The sequence below is a fragment of the Brassica oleracea genome, chromosome C7 (assembly GCF_000695525.1).
Source record: "Brassica oleracea var. oleracea cultivar TO1000 chromosome C7, BOL, whole genome shotgun sequence".
NCBI lineage: Eukaryota > Viridiplantae > Streptophyta > Magnoliopsida > Brassicales > Brassicaceae > Brassica > Brassica oleracea.
Genome location: NC_027754.1, coordinates 43,633,770 through 43,656,785, shown reverse-complemented (window position 1 = coordinate 43,656,785; position 23,016 = coordinate 43,633,770). Strand labels below are relative to the sequence as shown.

The 23,016-nt window shown below is 36.9% G+C and overlaps 3 protein-coding genes and 2 pseudogenes across 3 annotated transcripts; 3 read left to right on the top strand and 2 right to left on the bottom strand.

Annotated features, from left to right (window-relative positions):
- Positions 1-581: 581 nt before the first annotated feature.
- Positions 582-2,404, bottom strand: LOC106301809 (clp protease-related protein At4g12060, chloroplastic-like). Its single transcript, XM_013738289.1, has 6 exons — positions 2,120-2,404; positions 1,974-2,012; positions 1,798-1,907; positions 1,141-1,320; positions 933-1,060; positions 582-861 (listed from the first exon to the last, which is right to left on the bottom strand). Exons 1-6 carry the CDS (start codon positions 2,314-2,316, stop codon positions 817-819), a joined length of 699 nt encoding a protein of 232 aa, XP_013593743.1. The 5' UTR covers positions 2,317-2,404; the 3' UTR covers positions 582-816.
- Positions 2,405-2,719: 315 nt separating this feature from the next.
- LOC106303387 lies at positions 2,720-4,221 on the top strand (annotated as a pseudogene).
- Positions 4,222-4,518: 297 nt separating this feature from the next.
- On the bottom strand, positions 4,519-7,360 carry LOC106301243 (annotated as a pseudogene).
- A 1,366-nt stretch (positions 7,361-8,726) lies between these two features.
- Positions 8,727-15,408, top strand: LOC106304105 (phosphate transporter PHO1 homolog 4). Its single transcript, XM_013740492.1, has 11 exons — positions 8,727-9,322; positions 9,404-9,651; positions 13,287-13,358; positions 13,434-13,563; positions 13,654-13,774; positions 13,856-14,114; positions 14,203-14,307; positions 14,389-14,433; positions 14,512-14,943; positions 15,081-15,217; positions 15,309-15,408. Exons 1-11 carry the CDS (start codon positions 8,788-8,790, stop codon positions 15,406-15,408), a joined length of 2,184 nt encoding a protein of 727 aa, XP_013595946.1. The 5' UTR covers positions 8,727-8,787.
- A 2,068-nt stretch (positions 15,409-17,476) lies between these two features.
- LOC106303547 (peptidyl-prolyl cis-trans isomerase FKBP53) lies at positions 17,477-20,236 on the top strand. Its single transcript, XM_013739810.1, has 11 exons — positions 17,477-17,603; positions 17,701-17,774; positions 17,857-18,104; positions 18,193-18,335; positions 18,556-18,841; positions 18,948-19,088; positions 19,277-19,460; positions 19,552-19,630; positions 19,713-19,754; positions 19,854-19,902; positions 19,988-20,236. The coding sequence occupies exons 1-11, from the start codon at positions 17,591-17,593 to the stop codon at positions 20,067-20,069; spliced, it is 1,341 nt and encodes a 446-aa protein (XP_013595264.1). The 5' UTR covers positions 17,477-17,590; the 3' UTR covers positions 20,070-20,236.
- Positions 20,237-23,016: the final 2,780 nt, after the last annotated feature.

Here is a 23,016-nt window from a genome sequence, read left to right as displayed (position 1 = left end):
AAAAGATGGATTTCGACCAGGCCTCAAAGGGACATGTCTTGGCCCATATCAGGAGTATATTCTTCACCTTTCAAAGTCCTGGTCGTGGCTATATGAAGAGGTAGTCCAAGTTTCAGTCAAAGACTTTATTTAGTCAAGTCTTTGTTTCTATTTCCAATGTCTTGTTTTTAGCACATTTTTCTTTGGATCTCTACAACTTGTAATCCTATAAATAAGGCCTTAGAGCCACGAAATAAAACAGATTGTTTTTCCCTTTTTATGAGTTTCTCTCATTGTTCTTTGTTTAGAACACTTCTTAGTTTCTTGGTGAGGTTATCTCCAAGTTTCGATCCTTCTTTTGTTGGACCGGTGCGTCACATCCGGCAACGATCGAAGTCTGGTAGTATCTTTGGGCTATTCCGCAACCCTTAGTGTCACCCCTCGATCCATCAGTTCTCAATCTTCTCGGATCTGAGTTCATATCAACCTTACCGAAAGAGTGATCCTTATTTTGGGCGTATCACACTGACTTCACCATTTAAGAGACTTAAGATGTCAATTATTCACTCAGCGTATGAGCTTTTAGAAGTAACACAGACCTATCCGGGAAGCAAAAGCAACTGAATTATATTTTGGAGTTGTGAACTTGTGATAAGATGCACAATAGCTGTATAACGCAACAATAAATAAAACTTAAACAACCAAATACTGAAATGCTAATGATGGCCTGTGTCTAGTATTTGATAAAGAGTGAGACTGGTTTGTCTTGAATCAGGAGTTGCTTTTTGCTACTCCATACAGTTGCATAAGCTTTGCTGATTGTAATAAACCCAATCACTATTGACCTTGTTTCTTGAAGCTCAAATCTACATCTTCATTCATCTGCAACAAACCAAAACATTTCAACACATACCACTTAGCATAAGCACTTATATCCTTTATTCAAAGCTTACCGCTTCAGCAACTTGTTTGGCTTTATCTTCGTTGAACCCAAGCGCCTCCAAGATCTGGCGGCCTGCTGAATCCTTTTGAGACCAAACCCCAAGAAGCAAGTAGGCAGTGGTTAGTTCCCCATCCACACCTGTGACAAATCAGTTTCAGTAGGCTAATAACGGATGGGAAACAAGCACATGGATTTAGAATGGTGTTGTTAATGCACACCAGATTTTTTCTTCTCATCAATAGCCCAGTCAACGGCCTTGCGAGCAGGTTCAGTAAGAGGAGGATGTTCAGGGCTGAAGAAGTACATATCTGATTTCCCTAGCAGCTTTATAATCTCATCTCGAACCTTGAAAAGCGTGATTCCATTCCCCCTTAGGAACTTAGCAGCTGTGCTAGTACCTGTAATGAAAACCCGATCACAACAGCAAGGATAAACAAACGTCAGTTAAAACACAAAATCCGAATCCCATCACTATCTTTAGAACAACAACAACAGCAACAAGGGGTTATGAAACGCACGCTAAAACACAGACGAAAAAAAATGAAAACCAAATATCTGATGGATTCTACTCTCCAAATAGCATAAGCATTTCCACATATGAATATATAATGTTTCCGTTTTTTAAATGGTTAAGAAACAAAGGGATATATATATATGCTAAACCTCATCCAACATGCATTTAGTTTTATAGGAACAGCTAAGCCTATGCGAGAGCTCTCTCCAAACCAAAATTTAAGACTTTTTCTTTCAGTCCACAGTTGAATTACTGAACTCTCATCTTTCAACCAACATAAGGGATAAATATTCACCAAGAAACCACTCAATCTCAAACTAGAAAACTCAGAAAATATATAGGTGAGGCAGAATAGACAAACCTTCAACCAAAATACCCATGAGAATGGCTTCAGTCCCGGTAGTTGGATACTTGAGCTTCCTAGCCTCCAGTTCCCCCATCGCCAGTGACTTTATAGCTCTCGCCGACCATCTAAAACCAACCCCCAAGAATTACAAAAAAAATAGAAGCTCTATCATTAACAATTTGGATACTCACTTTGGGATCTTGTCGGAAGAAGAACCATTCTCCGGTTGCCTGCCAAAAATCCGACACAACAACAACAACAACAACCCCTAAGCTTCCACGAACTAAAGGAATACCCACAAGATATATAAAGCGGCTGAGAAATTAAAAAAACTCACGCAGTTGGGACGCTAAAGACCGTGCTGGCCGACGTCAAGCACCGGTGCTTCTTGGAGACGAAGCAGCGGCGCGACGTTTGTGTCACAACAAGCTTCTTTCCTAACAGAGAAGAAGGAGGAGGAATCGAGACGAAGATCCGAGGATTCGAATTCGATACCGTCACAGGGATAAAGGAAAGCGTGTACGACGACGCCATTTTTCTGCTCCGACACGAAGACAAAGCCTCCTTTGGCTAGGAAGGATTAGTTAAGTTACTTACTCGCCTCCTTGTGTGTCTTGTCTGCTTCTTGCACATAAACCCCCCAAATCTATCTATACATAATTGTTTTTATTTCTAGTCCAATTCGCTTTTTAATATTTCAAATAGAGCCACATACTTTTATTAAAATTCAATTTTACCCACAAGCGATAGCGAACCAAAGAAAAAAAAAAAGGGTTTATAAATTAGGAACGAGTAGGGTTTATTTGATCCTCTGGGGCAAGAAAACTTAAACCTAATTTGGATTCGGATCAAAACTCTTCTGACTATTCTGATCGTGAATCATCATCCCCTCTCCAAAACAAACGTGTGATCATATGTTGTTTTATTTTTCTTTTCTCCACTATGCATGGTTTGTGAACACCCCCTTTAGGTTTCTCCAATCTGCACTGCAGGCTCCTAACCGTACGTAGACAACTCTCCTTTGGTTACTACTAGTTTCTTACATATGGACAACATCAATCATCTTCCGGAGGATGTGCTCTTGCGAATATTGTCACTCAACACGATAAAACCTGTTATGGCCACAAGTCTCTTGTCCAAAAGATGGCGTTCTCTTTGGACTTTGGTTCCAGGACTTTCATACGACGATAAAAATCACAATGGTGACTACAAGAGCTTCACGCGGTTTGTTTCCAGGTCTTTCCTATCAAACAAGGCACCAGTTCTAGAACATTTGCATCTGAGTCTTGGCCATGGCTGTCCCTTTGAAGATATTGGACTATGGATTAATCTTGCACTTAGTCGCCATGTGCGTGAGCTGCATATTCATATACGTTCTTCCAAAAAAGGGTCTCTTACTTTGCCGAGTAGTCTATATACCTCTGAAACACTTCAGAGTTTGACACTCATCAAGTGCGTTTCTCTGGATGTTCCTGTTCACGTTCGTCTCCCGTCTCTCAAAACTCTGAGCCTTGGGTTTGTCACTTACGCTGACATGTCTCTACAGAGACTTTTATCCGGTTGTCCAAATCTTGAAGCATTGTCTGTGGAACATCGTTCGGAAGACTCACCAATGGGCTACATATGTCCCACAACAAAACACGTGGGACGTATGTGCTAAACGTCCCTTCTTTGAAGTACCTTAAATGTAGTGGGATGTCAAGTAACAACCTCCTTCAAATTAAAAACATGCCTGAGCTGGTAACGGCACATGTTATCTTCTGTGGAGCTACCCACAAGTTTCTGAAAGCTCTCACTTCTGTCCGTCGTCTTAAGCTATGGATAACACGTCCAGAGGTAAATATATCAAACTATAGAAAAACATTAAAATCGTCCTCTCAGTATATTTAATATGGAGTATTACTTATGTAGTTGTTGCATATGAAACAGGTTATGAATACTTCTGGTATGATCTTCAACCAGCTTGTCCATCTAGACTTGTATTTATTTAGGGAAGGGTGGTGGGATCTACTTATTTGTATGCTCCAAGGATCTCCCTAACTACGATTTCTCAAACTCATTAATGTATGTGTTCTCTTTGAATACACTTTTTGTCCGGTTTAAGTTTTTCCAATATTGTGTCTTTGTCTGATAATGTTGTTGGTTTGTTAAATATGTCCATGGTCTTAGAAACTTGGTTGGGGCAGCAGATTCAGTAACTCTGGCAGAAAAATCCCAACTGGTTGGAAGCCGCCGAGTTCTGTTCCAGAGTGTTTACTGCACAGTCTTGAGGCTTTTGAGTGGTTAAGGTACAGAGGAAGACATGGAGATAAAGAGATGGCAGCTTATGTACTTAAGAATGCTACTTGTTTAAAGACGGCTACATTCTATCCAAAATCAACTCACCTGGGAAAGAAGAACCGAATGATCAAGGAGTTGGCATCTGAGCTTTTTGACTGAAAAATCATAACACACATTTTAATGTTCTTGATCTCTCTTCTTATACAACTCTCTATTTTTTTTTTCAAAATACGACTAAATAATAAATATATATTAGGGAGAATACATTATATATTTGTGCATGTTGCGTTCATAGCAATAATCATGTTAAGCTGTAATGGATTAAGATAGATTCAGTCTCAGTTACCAAAAGCTTCGGACCAGAATCTCTCCCGAGACTGACTCGGTCTAGAGATGAGATCATCGGATCCCAAGGAACCAAAATCTAAGGTCTACCTTTCAAATAGAATCACAGACTTTTATTAATATTCAAATTTATGTAATGAAATAAAAAGACACAAGCTAACCCAAAAAAAGTACATAGTGGAACGAGTAGGGTCCTAATACTAACCTTCACCGTGGTGATGGACCAGTGGTACAAATCTACAAGTGAGACTTCATAGTTGGTTTATATCACTAATCAAGAATCAGATTAGTACGTGTAAGATCCTGTAATATTCTCTCCATTGAGTCCAAAACCAAATCAAGATGATGAGTCTCTCATTTTCTTGCCCTCAAAGTCTCTCCTTATGAGCTCCAAAACCATCTCGTTCCATATATCAACCGGTCCCGGCATGCACCAGTGCAAGCAATCCTGAGGCGGAGGTCGTCCATCAGGTCCCCTTTTAGTGATCTTGTTTGGGTCTAGACTCCTGTACGGCCCCGGATGACCATCATGTCGATACCCGAAAGCCTCTGTAATATCCATCAGCTTTAACTTCACCTTTGAGCTATCCTCAACTCCATCCACTGCTCGGTTAAACCCTGTCGTCTGTCGCTTGCTTCTCGTGCATTATCTCCGTGAACCCGTTTTTCACTAGCTTCCCGGGAAGGATGGGTTCTTCTTTCCCCGTGCATGAGCCTCCTGTGTTCCAAGCACCACCTTCGTAGTGATCAGGCGACCATGTTCTCACAATGGTCAACCCTGTGAAGTTCGGGTGCGTAGCTATGGACTTTAGGATTGTTTCTACTGATATTCCGAATGCCTCCACGTTATTGACTTTCATGGGTTTTGATTTGTCTGGCCACCATAACTGCCCTCCAACGATCTCGTCCTTTGATATGTAGACAGACTGCTTTGCAAACCAGTGCCCTGATGACAGGACAACCACGCCGAAACTCGGAAGAGCTTCTATGATGCGCTCATCGGGAATGTCCAGGTTCAGTTTGGTGACACCTTCAGGAGCATAATCGAATTTTTCGTTGAACTCGTGGACAAGCCAAGATGACCAAATACGGACAATCGTCACCGATGTTGAGTTGAAAAACCATCTCTGCATCTTTTTATTCCCACGATTCACCGGTGTTTCAACCTGAAAACATCAATCTACGTTAAGATAGTACAAACAGTTTCATGAAGCGAAACAAAGGTTTGAATCTTGCCTGCCAAAGAAGGCACAACATGGACTCCATCTGATTTCGAGCTACTGAGTCACCTATAAAGGCCAATGTCTTGCTTCTCATTAGGTCGAGAAATTTCCTGGCATCAAACCGAGGAAGGTCGCACTGAGAAGGTTTCCATCTCCAGTTCTCATATCCCTTATCAGGTCTTCCATTGCCCTGGCAGTTCTGCATCTGAGTCAGGACGGGGCAAGAGTTGTTCGTGTACAGAGGTCCAACCGGATCATAAAACCAACTACCTTGATACAAATCACACTCTGCAAGCAATCAAAAGTTGGAGTGATCAACATATTATTAACAGAGTTAGAAAACATGGAACGGCTAAAATACTGTGAAGCAGGGAACTGAAGTCTAACTATCAAGTGAAACTGACATGAACAAAGCTACGAAACTGCTTTTCCCATTCCAATTCACCACTCTCAAGAAAATGCCTAGAAAATTCACCTTCTAAAACAATATATATATATATATATGCGAATACATGCTTTCAAGCTCAGCCGTCACTAATTGCTCTCTCACCAACTCAACTCTAATCTTCTACAGTCAATCCTAAGGCTATATACAGTATACTTATAGCTAACCACCTCTTTAATAAGCTTATCAGACACTCAAGCAATTTTCCATAGAAGTCAATGGAAACAGTACCTGTTTCTGCTGAAGTAGTTTCAGAGTCATCATGTGAAGGAGATGATACAATTGGAGTGTCTCCAGCCTTGGAAACATTAGTTTCACCTTCACCTGATCCAACACCAGTCTTCTCAGTCGTACTCGTATCCAAAGAGACTGCATCCCCTTTCTCCAAATCTGGCGGTGATATGTCTGAACTAACAAGGTCGGGAGAGCGTGAGCTAGATTGAGAAGTCAGGTTCTTATCTGACTTATAGATGTCATTGTTACTCGTGTAAAGGCCTTGTACGGTATGGTTGCTCAAAGACGAAGGGATCTCAACTTGTTCCGGAGTTCCATTGCCATAAAACACCCGACTAACTGAGGAACTGATTGGATCCGAGAGACGAAGCACCAATCCGAAAACAAAGAAGGATACCAATCCCCCTATAGCAATTGCAATTGTAGACACCTTCCGAGGAAATCCAGCAACAAAAATGGAAACTTCAGGAGAACCCAAAGCCATGGATTTCCTCCTAAAGACCCAGAAACTAAAATGCCAGCAAGAAGAAGAGAGCTTTTTGGTGATAATTCACTATCAACATTCTTCAAGATGGGGTTGAAGAAGGTAAATGCTGTTCAAAAGCACTTTGAATTTGGAAAAAAAAGAACACTATGGAGCAGCCATACTAAAGGAGGAAAGAACAAACAACAAAATCAAACTTAAGTACACTAGCAAGTGATTAATCTTAACCCCATAGAATCGATTTCATTCATATTTTTGCACAAGTGAACGATCTAGCCTGTTGAAACTAACTGAGATTCAGTATAAAGCATACGTATTCACCATCAGATTTACAGAGAAACAAGCAAAGAGCGAAGATTATCTCTTCAGCAAACAGATCCAACATGCAAACTAACGAAATGAACCTTGAAAATTCAGGCGAGTTTTTTGCCACAGACGAGGAATCATGTTATTATGCTTGTCGTCGACTTCTTCGTGAAGCCAGCTCAGAGAGAGAGAGAGAGAGAGATTCACAAGTGAAGCAAACCTGCACAAGTGTGACGGGTAACAACAAATTTTGCGGAATCAAATTAACTTATTTTAGTTCATCGAAATTAATTTAATTTTTTTTTGTTTTCTTCTCCCGGAGCAGTGAATGCCGCCGTCTGGAACATGTAAGTTTACGAAATTACCCCTTCTTGGCTGCGGAGGTCAACAGTCAAACCGTAGATTTCGATTTCTGATTGATAATAATATCACATGGTTGCCTCTTCTAATAAAAATTCCATTTTCTTTTCCTTTTTAATAACTGTGGCGATCCGGCTACTGAACCGACTGAAAATTCCATTTCAAAGTTCTGGTAAGAGTATCTCAACATATAATAAAATAAGAAGTATACGTTAAAATATTCTACAAGAGCTTCATAATGAAACAATTTTTTGTCCAACGAGTCTTCCCGGTAAATGCAGACAATTAGTAACAAAAAAAATATTGTGGACAAGAATTGAATCAATCTAGAAGATAACAATTTTGTTGTCAACCAATGCAGGGAGTATACGAGAGTTTGCATTACACATTGTGTAGAGTAAATTGGCCCAAAACACAATGAGAATGGCCAAATTAGGATATGCCATGAGAACAAAGAGCTTGGCCGAACAGTGATTTCAGAGGGAGTAAATATACATATCTACCCTTCAGCAAATATGGTATGGTAGATAAGTATTCTTATAGCCCTATAGAATCGTAGATCGTATTTCTTAGATTTTGAATAGATATGATAAATATTTTTTTAGATTTTCTCGGTTAGCGAGGAGGTGGCACAGGAGAACGTATCAGAGAAACTACAATCTGGACCATATTTTTTCTAAGCAAAACGGCGCATTAAATAACGTATCCACCCTTTAGATTTCCCGGCTTTACATACAAAAAAATATAAGCAGGAGAGAGGCTTAGCTTTCTTTCTCTTTGCGTGTATAAAATGAAGTAACCAGACCGTCATTCTCAGATCCATAAAGAAACACAGCGTGGTTCTTTAAGCACAGTAAGACAGAAGTGAAAAGAAGCTTTTAAGAAAGTAGTTGCGGTAGAAAGGTATGTTTCGAAACTGGATTCCATTTAAAGTGGTATTTTTGGCGACAAAACAGAGAAGCACGAGATAAGATTTTGAGTATGTTCAAAAAAGGTTGGAGCCAACCATTCATTGACTAAATCCAAATCGCTTCTATACGTTGTTTGTTTCTATATTCTCAAGTGGACGAGTTGTGTCTTGCTTGTGTCTATTATACATTGAGTAAAGATTTACTAAGCACATTGACATGTCACATGTGTCGATTATTATAAACATCAAGGCTCCTAATCAGATTATCATGTTATAGTGGTTTTCATACCACAAATAGAAAATATTGTTACAATTACCATGTTTTGTTATAACTTTTAAAGACAGAGAGAGAGCAAGATTCTTAGTTGAGTTTCTGACTTTAGACTTCAAGCCCTAGAGAAGTGGAGAGAGAGGGTCCATGATGAGATTCGGGAAAGAGTTTGTGTCCAAGATGATCCCAGAATGGCAAGAAACGTACATTGATTACGCTTACCTCAAAACCATTCTTCAAGACATCCAAACTTCCCGCAATGTTTCAGTTTCCAACAACCAGATGAAAACTTCCTTCGCACGCAACCTTACCAGACGCTACAACTGCGACGCCTCGGTCTCTGAAAGCCACGACATTGTGGTCAACACTGTGACTCATGCCGCCAATGAGTCCCGGATGATTTACCAGACGGCGTTTTCAAAGGCGGGAGAACTAAGTGGAGACACTGAGGTTGTCTTCTTTAGAACCCTAGATCAAGAATTCAACAAAGTGAATAGGTTTTACAGGTCGGAAGTGGAGAAAGCGAGGGACGAAGCTCTAGCTCTGAATAAACAGATGGATGCTTTGGTTGCTTTCAGACTCAGAGTTATGGAGAAGAAACATTCTCTCTCTGACTCAGTCTTTGTAGACATCAATGCCTTCACTTCTGAGATTGGATCATCTTCCAAGTCTAAAGAACACAGTGAGTTTCTCTGAATACTTTAGGGGCTAATTATTCATTTGAATATTGAAAGTTTGAATCTTTATGCTTTTGAATAATCAGCGAATCAGAGCGTTCTTGAGCGCATCAGGATGAACAAAACACGTGAAACTCCACTGTCAACCATTAAAACCATCCTCAAGGTTCATAAGCATGAGGAAGAGCTCAGATTTACAAGAGAGAATCTCAAGAAAGCCGAGAAGCTACTTCCGATAGCGTTCATTGAGTTCTATCAGAAACTTGGACATCTTAAGAACTATAGCTTCTTGAACACGTCAGCTATATCCAAGATCATAAAGAAGTATGATAAGGTATTTTTTTTTTTTGAGAATTGGCTTCGTATGATAAGGTACTTTCTACTCTATATCTACCAAAATCCCTAATTTCACGTTTAGTGTATCTCTGACTTCAAAAATTAAGTTGGTGACTTTAAATTTTAAACTATGTGGAGGTTTTATATTACATCTTGACCAGTTCGGTATTTTAAATTACACATATGTAGTTTCTATATTCTTAATCATATAAATCTTTTTTGGTTTAAAGAAACACTTTTAAGATCGAAAAACTTAACCATTTTACTTTTGACTTTCCTTTTGACATATTTCTAAAATTGATGATTTGTAACTTTTTGTTCATATCTAACCCACTTAACTTGCATTTGTATGTGCTTGTTAATTAATAACACTTGTGTCTAGTGTAATGTTCTAAGATCATCTCTAATGTATTACTCCATATTTTACTCTAAAATGACGTAACACCAAAATGGAGTAGAATTTTACTCCAATGTATTACTCAATTTTTCACTCCAGAAATGAATATTCTAAAAAGATTTTTTTTTATTTAATTAATAATTGTTACTAACACTTTCTACTTACAAAAACTTATCAATTAACCCCAAATATCTTATGTTTATTAAACTTCCACAAAATATAATTTATTTAAATTAAACATTTCTTATTAAAAGTATAATAAATCAAAAAAAAATATATAAGATAAAATATTTTGGTTCAATAATGAGTATTAGAATATTTTTTGTCACAAATATTCAACTAATGCATTTCACAATGAATAATGAGTTTTGTATCCATGATTTTCTTAAAAAATTGGGCAAGAAAATTTTAAAATCAAGCATTTTCATCGTTTGGGCAATTCCAGAAATGATTTATCAGATTATTAAATCATTTATTTTATGTTATATTTATTTTATATTTTTATGTTTAGTTTGGTATTTTTATTAGTTTATGCAAATTTTATGTAAAATACGTAATGATCTCTTATGAAATATTATATTTATTTTGTATTATTTTTAAATATTATTTAAATATGAAAAAAAACATACAAAATTTAAATTCTATAGATAAAAAAAAATTCTAACTCCAAAATTGATTAATTGCTTGGGTTACTCCATTTATGGAGTGGAGTTGTGAAATGAACTTTTCAAGGGTCCTAATTCAAATCGTGTAGTGTTTAAGATGTCAATCCATTTCTAAGTATTTTGATGCAAAGAGAATGCAGGTTCAAACTTAATCTAAGTGCATTCAGTTCAATGAAGTGGTTTGATTAAACTAACAAGGTTCTTACACAACTAACTAACAACTTTCAATCAAATGGATAAAGGAGGACACATGGGTATATGAATTTGATGTCAAATGATTAAGATTCAATCTAAAATGGCAAAGTTTCAATCAACACATTTCTCTAAGTCTAGATAACAATTCTAATCAAGTACTTTGTCAAGACAAATGTTCATTTACTCTCATTGATCAAACATCAAATGTCTTTGGTTTGTGTCAATTAAACAATCATTAAGAACATATCATTCAACTTTTTAAATTCCCCTAACATCAAATATCTTTGGTACATCAAATATCTTTGGTAGGGTATATTTAGAGCATGTTGAGTTGGCTCAGACATTTCATCGAACACCACTCGGACAATGAAATATCTAGGTTTCTAATCCAAAATAGCCAACTCTAGATTAGCATTAAGATCACTCAATCAAGCAAGAAAACATGTTAATCTACTCTAAACATTCTAGGTCATCACTTAATCATCCTAATCATCCTAACCTATGAATCCAAAGATGACTACTCACTCATTATCATGGTAGACACTAAATCATTAGTTGATCTAAATTTAAACACGATTAATGATCAAAACAATCAAGCAAACATAAAAGGAATATCATCGAGATCAGATCTTTCGCTCCAAAAATAGTTTTTGATTTGATAGATAATAAGATATCCTTTAAGATTAGGTTTACAATGTATTTATACGGCTTATAAACAAAAGACAAAATGGTAAAATGCTATACTTCGAACCACAACCACGGCCGCGACCACCACTTTCCCGCGAACGTAGCCTGCGATCGTCATGCTCCGGCCGGGGCCTTCACATGTCGCGAACATGGCCTGCGAAACGCCCTGGACGAATCTGGCGTGACACGGCCGCAGCTTGCCTTCACCCGCGATGGTTGCCTGCGGTCATGAGCTTCACTTCGCAGCTTCCATATGTCGCGGCCGTTGCTTGCGAAATCTCCTGGGTAGTTTCGTCGTCACACACCCGCGACCAGCTTCTTCCCGCGATGCTTGTCCGCTCAAATCAAGCTCCTCTTCCGCGTAAAGACATGCGTGAGCTTGCTTCGTCTTCTTCGTGGGTCTGTCCCATCACGATTCAGTCACCGGAGTCCATAGTTCGAGTAGTCGTGGTCTCAATCTCGCTCAGCCATGAACCTCCGCGCATATATCGGTTCAAGCTCGCGTTCAAGTTCTTGGCCTCTGCTCGTCGACACCAATCACAGCCACCGCATATTGTCGTGGTCGAGCTCGAGCTCGTGCTCCACCGTCGTCTCTCCTCCGCTAAGCTCTCCACCGTAGCTCAAGCCGCATAAGCTCTGAGCCTCGTCCCAACCATTGCGCCTCCGTTGAACCACAAATCCTCCATTGCCGTGCTCCGTCGTCACCGGAATCGAGTCTCACCATCGGGATCGAGGTGGAGAAGACAACAATGGTGATCTTATCCCTTTTTTCACATCTGGCCCTTATACTTTTGGATATTTACTTTTGGACCCCATAACTATCAAATGTACAGAAAGGTCCACCCGAATCAACCCCAAAGCTTTTGATTATGCAGTCTAACCCAAGGGAATGTTCTGAATTTGCAACACTGGTCCCTGAATTCTTGATGACTTTCAAATCGGCCTCAAGTTTTGTAAAATGCAATAATAAACTCATGATTTCATCCCAATACTTCTAAATGTGCATTCCAACTCTATGGTATGCAAATGCAATTTAACACCTAAATGCAACCTAGAATGACTATAATAAGCATAAATACGAATTTAAAACTCATCAAAATCAAGAGACATCAGGTTGGAACATATTTTAATCCAAAATGATGTTTGGAGTAGAAAATGAAGTAGAGTTGGAGATGCTCTAAGTAATTCTATATTTAAAGCTATTTATTAACCATAGCGAAGAAATAAGTGTAGTCTAAAAATTTATTATGGGAAATATTTTTGTTATTTCTCATTGACAATCTATCTTTTTATATCCTACATCATTATTTTCGTGTTTATAAGAATAGCAATTCTTTAAAAATTATTTTCACAAAAAAAATTATATATATATATATATATTTTTTTTTTAACTGGGGGTATTCCAGGCCCATGGAGAGGCTCAGACTAATCCCCAAGGGAAGGTGCAGCCCACGGATAGACCCTCTCTCCGGGTATTCAAATGGGCCCTAAAGCATAGGCCCATATTCGTGTTAGGTGACCAGGATAATTGTGACTTAGTTTCGCGCAACAGGTGGATCGAACCTGAAACGTGTTGGCGTCTCAGTCCCGTCTCCTTACCACTCGACCACAATCACCCGGTCAAAAAATAAAATTTTTTTTTGGCTATTATGTTAGTAGATGTAACTATTGATAGCTTTACTATTTTAGATAGCAGCAAGAAAGGCTTCGAGACAGTACATGGAGATGGTGGACAACTCTTACCTCACTAGCTCCGACGAAGTAATCACATTTTAAAATTTACGCTTCCCTATCTACCAAAAACAAACTTGAACGTGAAGCTTATAACATCTCCAGGTTCATAAGCTGATGCTAAGAACTGAATCTACTTTCATTGAGCATTTCTCCAATTCAAACCGGAGCCAAGGGAAGAACCTCTTAAGATCCAAAGCAAACAAAGAGCGTCATCGGATCACATTCTCAACCGGTATATAACAACACTATAATATCCATTCTTTGATTTGTGTGTTTGAGTGATTCATAATTTTATTCTGTTTCTTTCCTCTGTTTTTGTTAGGCTTCTTCTTCGGTTGCTCTATTTCTCTCATTATAGCTCTTGTTTTGATCATCCATGCACGTAATATTATGGGCACACCGGGACAAATAACTTACATGGAAACAATGTTCCCTCTTTACAGGTATACATGGAAACAACTTACATATATATTAACCAAACTCTCTCTTATGGTGATCTTGAGTTATATACATTCCGTTTGCAGGTTCTTCGGTTTTGTAGTTTTGCATGTGATTATGTACGCTGCTAATATCTACTTCTGGAAGATATACCGTGTGAATTACTCCTTCATCTTTGGATTCAAACAAGGCACTGAACTTGGTTACAGACATGTTCTACTTCTAAGCTTTGGTCTTGGTACATTTTCTTTGTGTGCTGCCTTATTAAACCTTGACATGGAAATGGATTCTCAAACAAAGGACTACAAAACATTCAGTGAACTGATTCCTCTCTTTCTCCTCGCCGTAAGTTCCTTCTCTCTGCCTCTCTCATTACAACCTTACAACTCAATTCTCTCGTGTTTTGTGAAATTGGTTTCTCTTCACATTGCAGCTAGTGATTGCCATAACTCTTTGCCCCTTTAACATTTTGTATCGATCAAGCCGATTCTTCTTTCTCACGGCTCTGTTCCGCTGCATCGCTGCACCATTTTACACGGTAACAACAACATCCTATGCTGCATTCCTATGAACAACTACATTAACAAAATGTTAATATGAATGTCTTGCATCTTTTCAGGTGAATCTTCCTGACTTTTTCTTAGCAGATCAACTAACAAGCCAGGTTAGAGAAAATAGTATTCGGTAAATAGTTTCATACTTGTTCTAAGGATGATTTAAGATGTAACAATAAAATGTATAGGCTCAAGCGCTGAGGAGTCTAGAGTTCTACATATGCTACTATGGATTTGGAGATTTCAGACAGAGAAGACGAAACACCTGCAGATCAAATGGTGTATTAACAACATTCTACTTCATTGTAGCCGTTATACCTTACTGGTTACGACTTCTTCAGTGCATACGAAGAATCATCGAAGAGAAAGATCGGATGCATGGATACAATGCCATCAAGTATCTCTTGACCATCGTTGCTGCTTGTCTTAGAACAGCTTATACTCTTAACAGAGGAGCCACTTGGAACATCGCAGCTTGGGTTTTCTCAGGAGTTGCAACGCTTTACGCAACTTACTGGGACATTGTTGTTGACTGGGGTTTGCTTCAAATAGGATGTAAGAACAGTTTCTTGAGAGACAAGCTTCTTGTTCCTCACAAGACCGTGTACTACGCTGCAATGGTGAGCAATCAGCAATCTTTTTTTTTTTTTTTTTTGGGCAACGCTATAGAGCAATCATAAACATATCTGTTTTTTTTTGTTTTGTTGTTGTGTTATCTTCTTACATTATGGTTTATGTTGCTTCATCGTCTTGTCAGGTTCTGAATGTTTTGTTGAGATTAGTGTGGTTACAGACAGTTTTGGATCTGAAGTTCTCTTTCTTACATAGAGAAACTCTTGTGGCGCTTCTAGCTTGCTTAGAGATCATACGCAGAGGTATCTGGAACTTCTTCAGGTAAGCTCCGAGACTGAGAAATGGTGTTCAGTAATGAATCTATTATATATACTTGAATGTTTTGAGAAGTTTTGTTGGTTTTGTTGATTAGGCTGGAGAATGAGCACTTAAACAACGTTGGGAAGTTCAGGGCATTCAAAACTGTTCCGTTGCCGTTCAACTACCAAGAAGATAGAGATCAAGACAATTAGCTGCACAAGATATATATATATATATATATACTGATATACATGGTTTTGCGATAATATCTTTAGACATACAATTAAGCTAACTTGGTTACACACACTGTTCCACATTATTGAACTTATGTTTAGTTTCTTTTCAGTAGTCTCTTGCTGAAGCTCTACATATCACATATGTGTTAGGCTTTGTGTTTGATTTGCAAAAATGTTAATGTATCAACCATATATCCAACTAAATGGGTTAATTAAGGTGTGCATATCCTTATAAACCAAACAGAAAAGTCGAATAATTTTACTATTTTAAGGAGAATCTAAAATTTGTTTACTGTTAATATATACTAAATTAAAAAATCTGTATTCAAGACCAATCAATTAAATATACCAACTGATTTATAAAAAAAATATTTTTAACCTATTAATCTAATAATTATTAACAAGATATATAATTATTTTTTGGGCCATTAACTATTTTGTAGGTCACGTCATTAACTATATTTTGTTTCTTCACATGTTATTCAATCATAATATATGATTATATATACATATGATCGTGTAAACTATTCTTAGTATTATGTTATGCAGCCATAACATATGATTATTGTTATTGTTTTGATGATGCCAAAAAGTATCACATTGTTCTTTAATATCATTCTAAAACATATAATAGAACTCGTTTATAATTATATAACTAAATTTAAAATACATGTAAAAGTACATATTTAATAAATATAATCTATCAGACATATTTTGAACCGTAGTTTTAAAATTTATTGATTTTACCAAAAATATATTTGTATATCACAACAATTATAGCAAAAATATCTTGAACTTTCTAAGAATATTTTACCTTTTTAAATTAAACTAACCACACAATATTACTAAATATTAAATCCTAAAGACCACTTATATCTCATTTTAGTATAGTTCCAAAACCTAAAAATACTTGCAGATAAATATAAGAAATGATATTAAAATTCTACCAAAATGAATTTTATTAAATATTTTTGATGATTAGAAAAAGTAATGAATACCATGTCTTTATACATCTAATTATTGTTAAAACTAACCAATTATCAGCTCAAATAAACTTACAACTTAAATGCTAAAACGTTGTCATGCTCTCTCTAAAACATTGTTTAAACATTAAATCTAAATTGAAAAAATAATTTGATATATAAAATAAATTGTGATCTATATAAAAGAGAAAAAATATACATATATTTATATGTGAATTACAAAAATAAATGCAAAAAAATACACAAATATATATATATATATATATATATATATATATATATATATAATCAACCAAATGTCACTATTTCTATTTTTTTACTTTGACATTTAGATTTGTTCTCAAAAATCAAGAAACAAAACTAACTTTGTATTTTGTCTAGCCGAAAACATCATTATATCCACCTAATCATAATTCAACCAATAAAAAAGGCTAACTGGAAAATATAAAAATTTTATAGCATAAAAGTTAATAATTTGCATTGAAAACTGAAAATGTCATTTAATTTGGAGTGAAAAGATTTTTTTCTTTAAAACGTCATATATTAAAAACAGAGTGAGCATGTTCTACAAACAAAACATTAGAAAAATTTCCGCTTTGTATAGAATCATCAAATTACAAATTACTTATCTAACATATCAATCTGATTGTTTCATCGTCCAAAACCAAAAATATGCAACCGACATAAATTATAATTTTCTCAATTCAATTAAATTTTTTGTTATTCACTGAAAGATTTCTAACCATTAGTTAAAATGGATATAATGCTTTCTCATGAAAATTGTACAACAGTTTAACTCAAAAATAACAGTTTCATATCACATTAGATTTTAGTAATTTGGAATTATTTTCAAGTAATAAAATACAAAGAACACACATAAGAGTAATTATTGTTAGCTTAAAATTAGTTTTAATATGTTTTTTTTAATTACAAAATTAGTTGGCTGAAGAAATAGTTTTATTTTTATTGGATCAATCAAGTTAGTTTAAGACTTATTTGGGCCTTATTAAAACCCACGAAGGCTCAATAACAGATGACGGTTACGAAATTTCTCGAAACTGAATAACATCTGCAAAAAGTAAAAACCCTCTCCCCTCCTTCTCTAGGGTTTTAGTCTCTTCTTCCTCGCAAACAAACAAGTTAGCCGTCTCAATTCCAACGAGTTTGAGCTGAAAATGGTGTTCTGGGGTTAGTCTATGCCCCCTATAATGTCTAATCTCCTCGTCTATGATCTCGCCGTTTCTTTGATTGGTTCTGATTGTGTGTTTAATCTCAACTATCGCAGGAATCGAAGTGAAGCCTGGGAAGCCTCAAGCTTACAATCCCGAAAACGAGCAAGGGAAGCTTCACCTCACCCAGGTATATATATACTCTTTGATTGTAGCATTGTGTATATAGCTCGTTGAGAGACTAGTTTATAAATGTAATTGCTACGATACAGGCAACTTTAGGTGCTGGTTTAGGCAAAGAGAAGAGTGTGATTCAGTGCTCCATAGGAGGAAACGCACCTGTTTACTTGTGTTCGTTGTTGCCTAACAAATCCGAATGTTGCCCTCTGAATCTTGAGTTTGACGATAACGAAGAGGCGGTTGAGTTCTCGGTGACTGGTGGCAGAAGCATCCACCTTTCTGGATTCTTGCAGGCTTATGATGAGGAGGAGTGTGAGCAGGATGATGATGAAGATGATTCGTATCCTTTTTCTTTGTTTTTTTTTTTTGGCTTTGTGTAATCCATCTGCTTAATAGTCTTTTAAAGTTTTCGTTGCGACGTTTGTTAGAGATGGTATCGATATTGGGGATACTGAGTCAGGAGAGTCTGAGTATGATAGTGAAGAGGATGAGGATCAGATGGATGAATTTGAGGACTTCATTGATCACAATCTTGACATGTATCGGCAATCTTCTGTCCCAAACAGCGGAGGTACTGTTTCTATTGACGTATGTTAAAAGTGTCGTTCTTGTCTTATACCTGCATGATTTCAAAAAGATATTGATAAGGTGATGTAGCTTTACAACTGAAAACGTGAATTTGTGTGCAAGCTCATGCCTCCTCTTATACATTTGCGTTTATAATATATATGCAAGTGCTTTTGTTCTCTTTCCTTGTAAGGGTAAAACTAACTTGATGGTATTTTTGCTAGTTGTAATTGAGGAGATAGAAGATGAGGAGAAGCCCGCCGAAGATGATAAGACAAAGCGGTCCAATAAGAAGAGTAAAGCTAGCAAAGATGAGACCGCAAATAAGCAAATCGTTGTCAAAGAGAGCCCCCATGCTACAGTTCTGGAAAGCGAAGATGAAGATGGTTTACCTATTCCTAAAGAGAAAACACCTGAACCAGAGAAGAAGTCTGCTGCGAAGATGGACGTAGATGATGATGAACAAGGTAGCAACAAAAAACGCAAGGCCAAGGCTCCTGAGCAAGAAAGGTACCCTTCTCTTTGATCTTCACGCTTTTAGGCAAGTGTACATAATACATATCATATGTTAGCAAGTACTGTAGGAATATTAAGTTGTTTCTATAATTTGTTCCAGCGTAAACAAGAACAAAAAGAAGAAAAATCAGAAAGAAAAGAAGAATGAGGAAGCGGATGAAAAAGTTGAGACGGGGAAAGTTGAGACCAGCCAAAGTTCTTCAAACCCAAAAGCTCAAAATGGAGCTGTTAACAATGCCATGTGAGAATTCCTATATCTTTATTTTAGAATATAACGCAGACATGTCATTTGTCAAATATTTTAGAAATTTGAATTATTATTCAAATCATTATGTCACAAAGTAAAGAAGGCGTCGTGTCATGTATACAACGGTTCTTTCAGACCTTTCTCATCTAAAAATTTTCTGAGTGTGTTTTATGGAATTGCAGGAGTGAAAGCTCCAAGACTCCAGTTCAATCTTCTGAGAAGAAAAATAAGAAGAAAAAGAAGTCAAATGAGGAAGCTAAAGAAGAGAGCAAAGCTATTTCTAGTAGGACATACCCAAATGGACTCGTTGTTGAAGAGATGAAAATGGGCAAACCCAACGGCAAAAAAGCTACTCCTGGAAAACAGGTATACCTTATAATCATGATTTATATGATATAATATGTGGTTTACTGTTTTCCCAGATGTTCAGAGCTCATTCTAGGGTCTTTGAGTGCAGGTTATGGTCAGCTACACAGGAAAACTTAAGAATGGGGAGGTCTTCGATTCCAACAAAAATGGTTTTGAGTTCCGTCTAGGTTGGTATTTTTAACTAATGCAGAAGAAATGAGTCGAGAATTACAGTCTTGTAACACTTAATTCGCTTGTTGTAACATGTAGGTGTTGGACAAGTCATTAAGGGATGGGATGTTGGCGTCAATGGTAACCAGAATATCCCACTGCTTTTCTTTACTTTGTTCAAAATGTGCATCATGTGGTTTTTGATGTCAAGTTCTTTTTTTTTTTTTAATAATTCCACAGGCATGCGTATTGGTGACAAAAGAAAGCTTACAATTCCACCATCAATGGGGTAAATAAAATCTTGTTCCTACTGAGCTTGTTTTCTTGATTGTGATGTTTTGTCTTAAACCTTTTTGATGGGATGTGGTTCACAGGTACGGTGCTAGGGGTGCTGGTGGCGATATTCCTCCTAATGCTTGGTTGACGTTTGACGTCGAACTGTTGGATGTTAAGTAAAACCTCTCCGAGTTCGTAGATTACCTTTAAGGTGTGGTTGGAATGTAGCTGCCAAAGATTGAATTTTTGAAAAATGACGTGTTTTTTTTTGTTTTGACAAGGCTATAACGTTTGATTTTGTCTTGTATCATTTTTACTCAGATTTTATGTCAATTTGTTGTTCCATGCTTTGCTCTTTTTTTTTCTTCTTGCTTGAAACACCAAATTGATTCCGTGCTAAACATGGTCTAACTTACCCAATATTAGTTGTGTATAACCAAAGGTACAAGTATATCTGATTTCTCAATTGCTGCATATTCCTGCATGTTATAGCTACATACTTAACCTGTAAGATCATGACAGCATGTGCAAACTGCATAGAGACTAAAAAGGCTAAAAGACTTTGATCCTAAGAGCAAGATTAACCATAGATTCCCTAATGGGTTCTTAATTCATTTTAAAGTAATAGATTTAGTTTATGAATTTTTATTAAGAACCTCTTCGTTTTAACTGCTCCATTGGAAGGTTCTTAATTTAGGAATCTTAAGAAAAAAAAATTAAAAATAATTTTTATTTAAGATAAACTTCTTATTTAGTAAATAAAACATATTACAAGAAAACATTTTAAACATAGATATTAAAATAACATTAAAACATAGATTAGTAAACTAAACGATAATAATTTGAAAAAACACCAAACTCAGTTGTTGTCCTCATCACGTTCGAATTTACGTCATATGTGTTCAACCAAGTCAGCTTTCAGTTGTTGATGCATTTGTCTATCACGGATTCGAGTTCGAACACCCATCATATTGGCGATATTTGTAGGGGTATCTGTAGAATACGTGAAATCAACATGTGAACTCCCGTTGTGTTCTTGATGGAACTCTGAAACATCATATTGAGTGTATTCATCTCGTTCATCTTCTACTATCATATTATGGAGTATGATACATGCTCGCATTATCTTTCCAATTTTGGCTTTATCCCAAAAAAACGCTGAATTTTTAACAATGGCAAAGCGAGCTTGCAAGACTCCAAAAGCACGCTCGACATCTTTTCGGACAGCTTCTATGTCGGAGTTTCACTGAAATAATCATTCCACAGACGAATATTGCCGGCTTCACGACTCCTTTCGATATAAACTCTTTTTTTCCTTCTTCTCCTTTCTTCTTGTTGGTCACCAAGATCATTTAAAACATTGTCGAACATTTGATCGAAATATTCATCAAAGTGTTGATCAAAATTATCATTTTCTAGTTCGTCAAAGACTTCGTGAGAAGAAGAAGCCATTATCGTTTGGATTGGAGAAGTTTGGAGAAAGAACGAGAAGGAGAGATCGAGAGGTTTGGAGAAAGAAGGAGAGATTGAGAAGTTTTGAATGGAGAAGAAGTGACACAAACATACAACTTTAAATAAGAACATGACATAAACATACAACTTTAACCATGACACAAACATACAACTTATCCGTGACACAAACATACAAAAAAAGACAGCTTCTGCTTCAATAATACAACGTGCATTACACCACATCCGTGACCGTGACACAAACACCCAACAAACATACTGTAATGACAACTTATACTTGTCATTACACCACAACCGTGAAGCAGAAGCTGTCATCACATCTGCTTCAATAGTGCATTACACCACATCTGCTTCAATAGTACACACCGTGACCTGCAATAACAAACAACAACATTAATTATCTACAGCATGAGAAGAACAACAAAGAACACACAAGCAAACAACTTAATTAAACAGAAGCAGAGAAACAGAAACAACAAAGAACACACAAGCAAACAACTTAATTAAAACAGAAGCAGAGAAACAGAAACAACAAAGAACACACAAGCAAACAACTTAATTAAAACAGAAGCAGAGAAACAGAAACAACAAAGAACACACAAGCAAACAACTTAATTAAAACAGAAGCAGAGAAACAGAAACAACAAAGAACACACAAGCAAACAACTTAATTAAAACAGAAGCAGAGAAACAGAAACAACAAAGAACACACAAGCAAACAACTTAATTAAAACAGAAGCAGAGAAACAGAAACAACAAAGAACACACAAGCAAACAACTTAATTAAAACAGAAGCAGAGAAACAGAAACAACAAAGAACACACAAGCAAACAACTTAATTAAAACAGAAGCAGAGAAACAGAAACAACAAAGAACACACAAGCAAACAACTTAATTAAAACAGAAGCAGAGAAACAGAAACAACAAAGAACACACAAGCAAACAACTTAATTAAAACAGAAGCAGAGAAACAGAAACAACAAAGAACACACAAGAAAACAACTTAATTAAAACAAACTCGAAACTGCTTCTTATACTTGAACTAATTAGAGAACAGCTCAGTAATGAGCTTCTTATTCAGATCTTCTTCATAGTCAGCTAGCTCTTGTTTAGCGAGTAAAGAGTCAAGTAGCCTCATCCTCGAGACCCTCTCTTTGACAGCAAAGTCCTCCTTCTTGATGTTCCACAAAATGTCCAAGTCATTGACCCCCTTACCATATGCCTGCGGGTTTTTACCACGGCCCTTTGAAGCCTTAACACCCGGTGGTCGGTTGGTAGCTTGCTCATCACCAGTGGTGGTCTGAAATGCGTGAGAGGATTGTGCACTGTCATCAAGCTTCCTTCTTTTAGCACTGCCTTCGGTTTTAGAAGTAGTCAACTCACACCATTTCTGATCATTCTTCAACTCCTTCCAAGCATGCTCTAGAGTGAACTTCTTTTTGTGGTTGTTGTAGAAGATCTCATGGGCAAGTTTCAGAACATCATTTTCATTCTGGCCACTCCTCTTCTCCCTACTTGCAGCTTCAAACGCCCCACAAAACTTGTTCACTTGGTCGTTGATCTTCCGCCAACGCTGCTTACAATGATCAGACTCCCGCGGTTCAGAACCTGCCAGCTTGGGACTTGCCGCGAAGTAGGCAGCTATCCTCTTCCAAAA

Coding starts and splice junctions, on each gene's coding strand:
- LOC106304105 (XM_013740492.1), top strand. CDS start 8,788: ATGATGAGATTCGGGAAAGAGTTTGTGTCCAAGATGATCCCAGAATGG. Junction 9,323..9,403: donor TTCCAAGTCTAAAGAACACA/GTGAGTTTCTCT, acceptor TTGAATAATCAG/CGAATCAGAGCGTTCTTGAG. Junction 15,218..15,308: donor GGTATCTGGAACTTCTTCAG/GTAAGCTCCGAG, acceptor TTTGTTGATTAG/GCTGGAGAATGAGCACTTAA.
- LOC106303547 (XM_013739810.1), top strand. Junction 18,105..18,192: donor GATGATGATGAAGATGATTC/GTATCCTTTTTC, acceptor GACGTTTGTTAG/AGATGGTATCGATATTGGGG. Junction 18,336..18,555: donor TTCTGTCCCAAACAGCGGAG/GTACTGTTTCTA, acceptor TATTTTTGCTAG/TTGTAATTGAGGAGATAGAA.
- LOC106301809 (XM_013738289.1), bottom strand. CDS start 2,316: ATGGCGTCGTCGTACACGCTTTCCTTTATCCCTGTGACGGTATCGAAT. Junction 1,908..1,973: donor TCTTCCGACAAGATCCCAAA/GTGAGTATCCAA, acceptor GGTTGGTTTTAG/ATGGTCGGCGAGAGCTATAA. Junction 1,321..1,797: donor CATGGGTATTTTGGTTGAAG/GTTTGTCTATTC, acceptor TTTTCATTACAG/GTACTAGCACAGCTGCTAAG.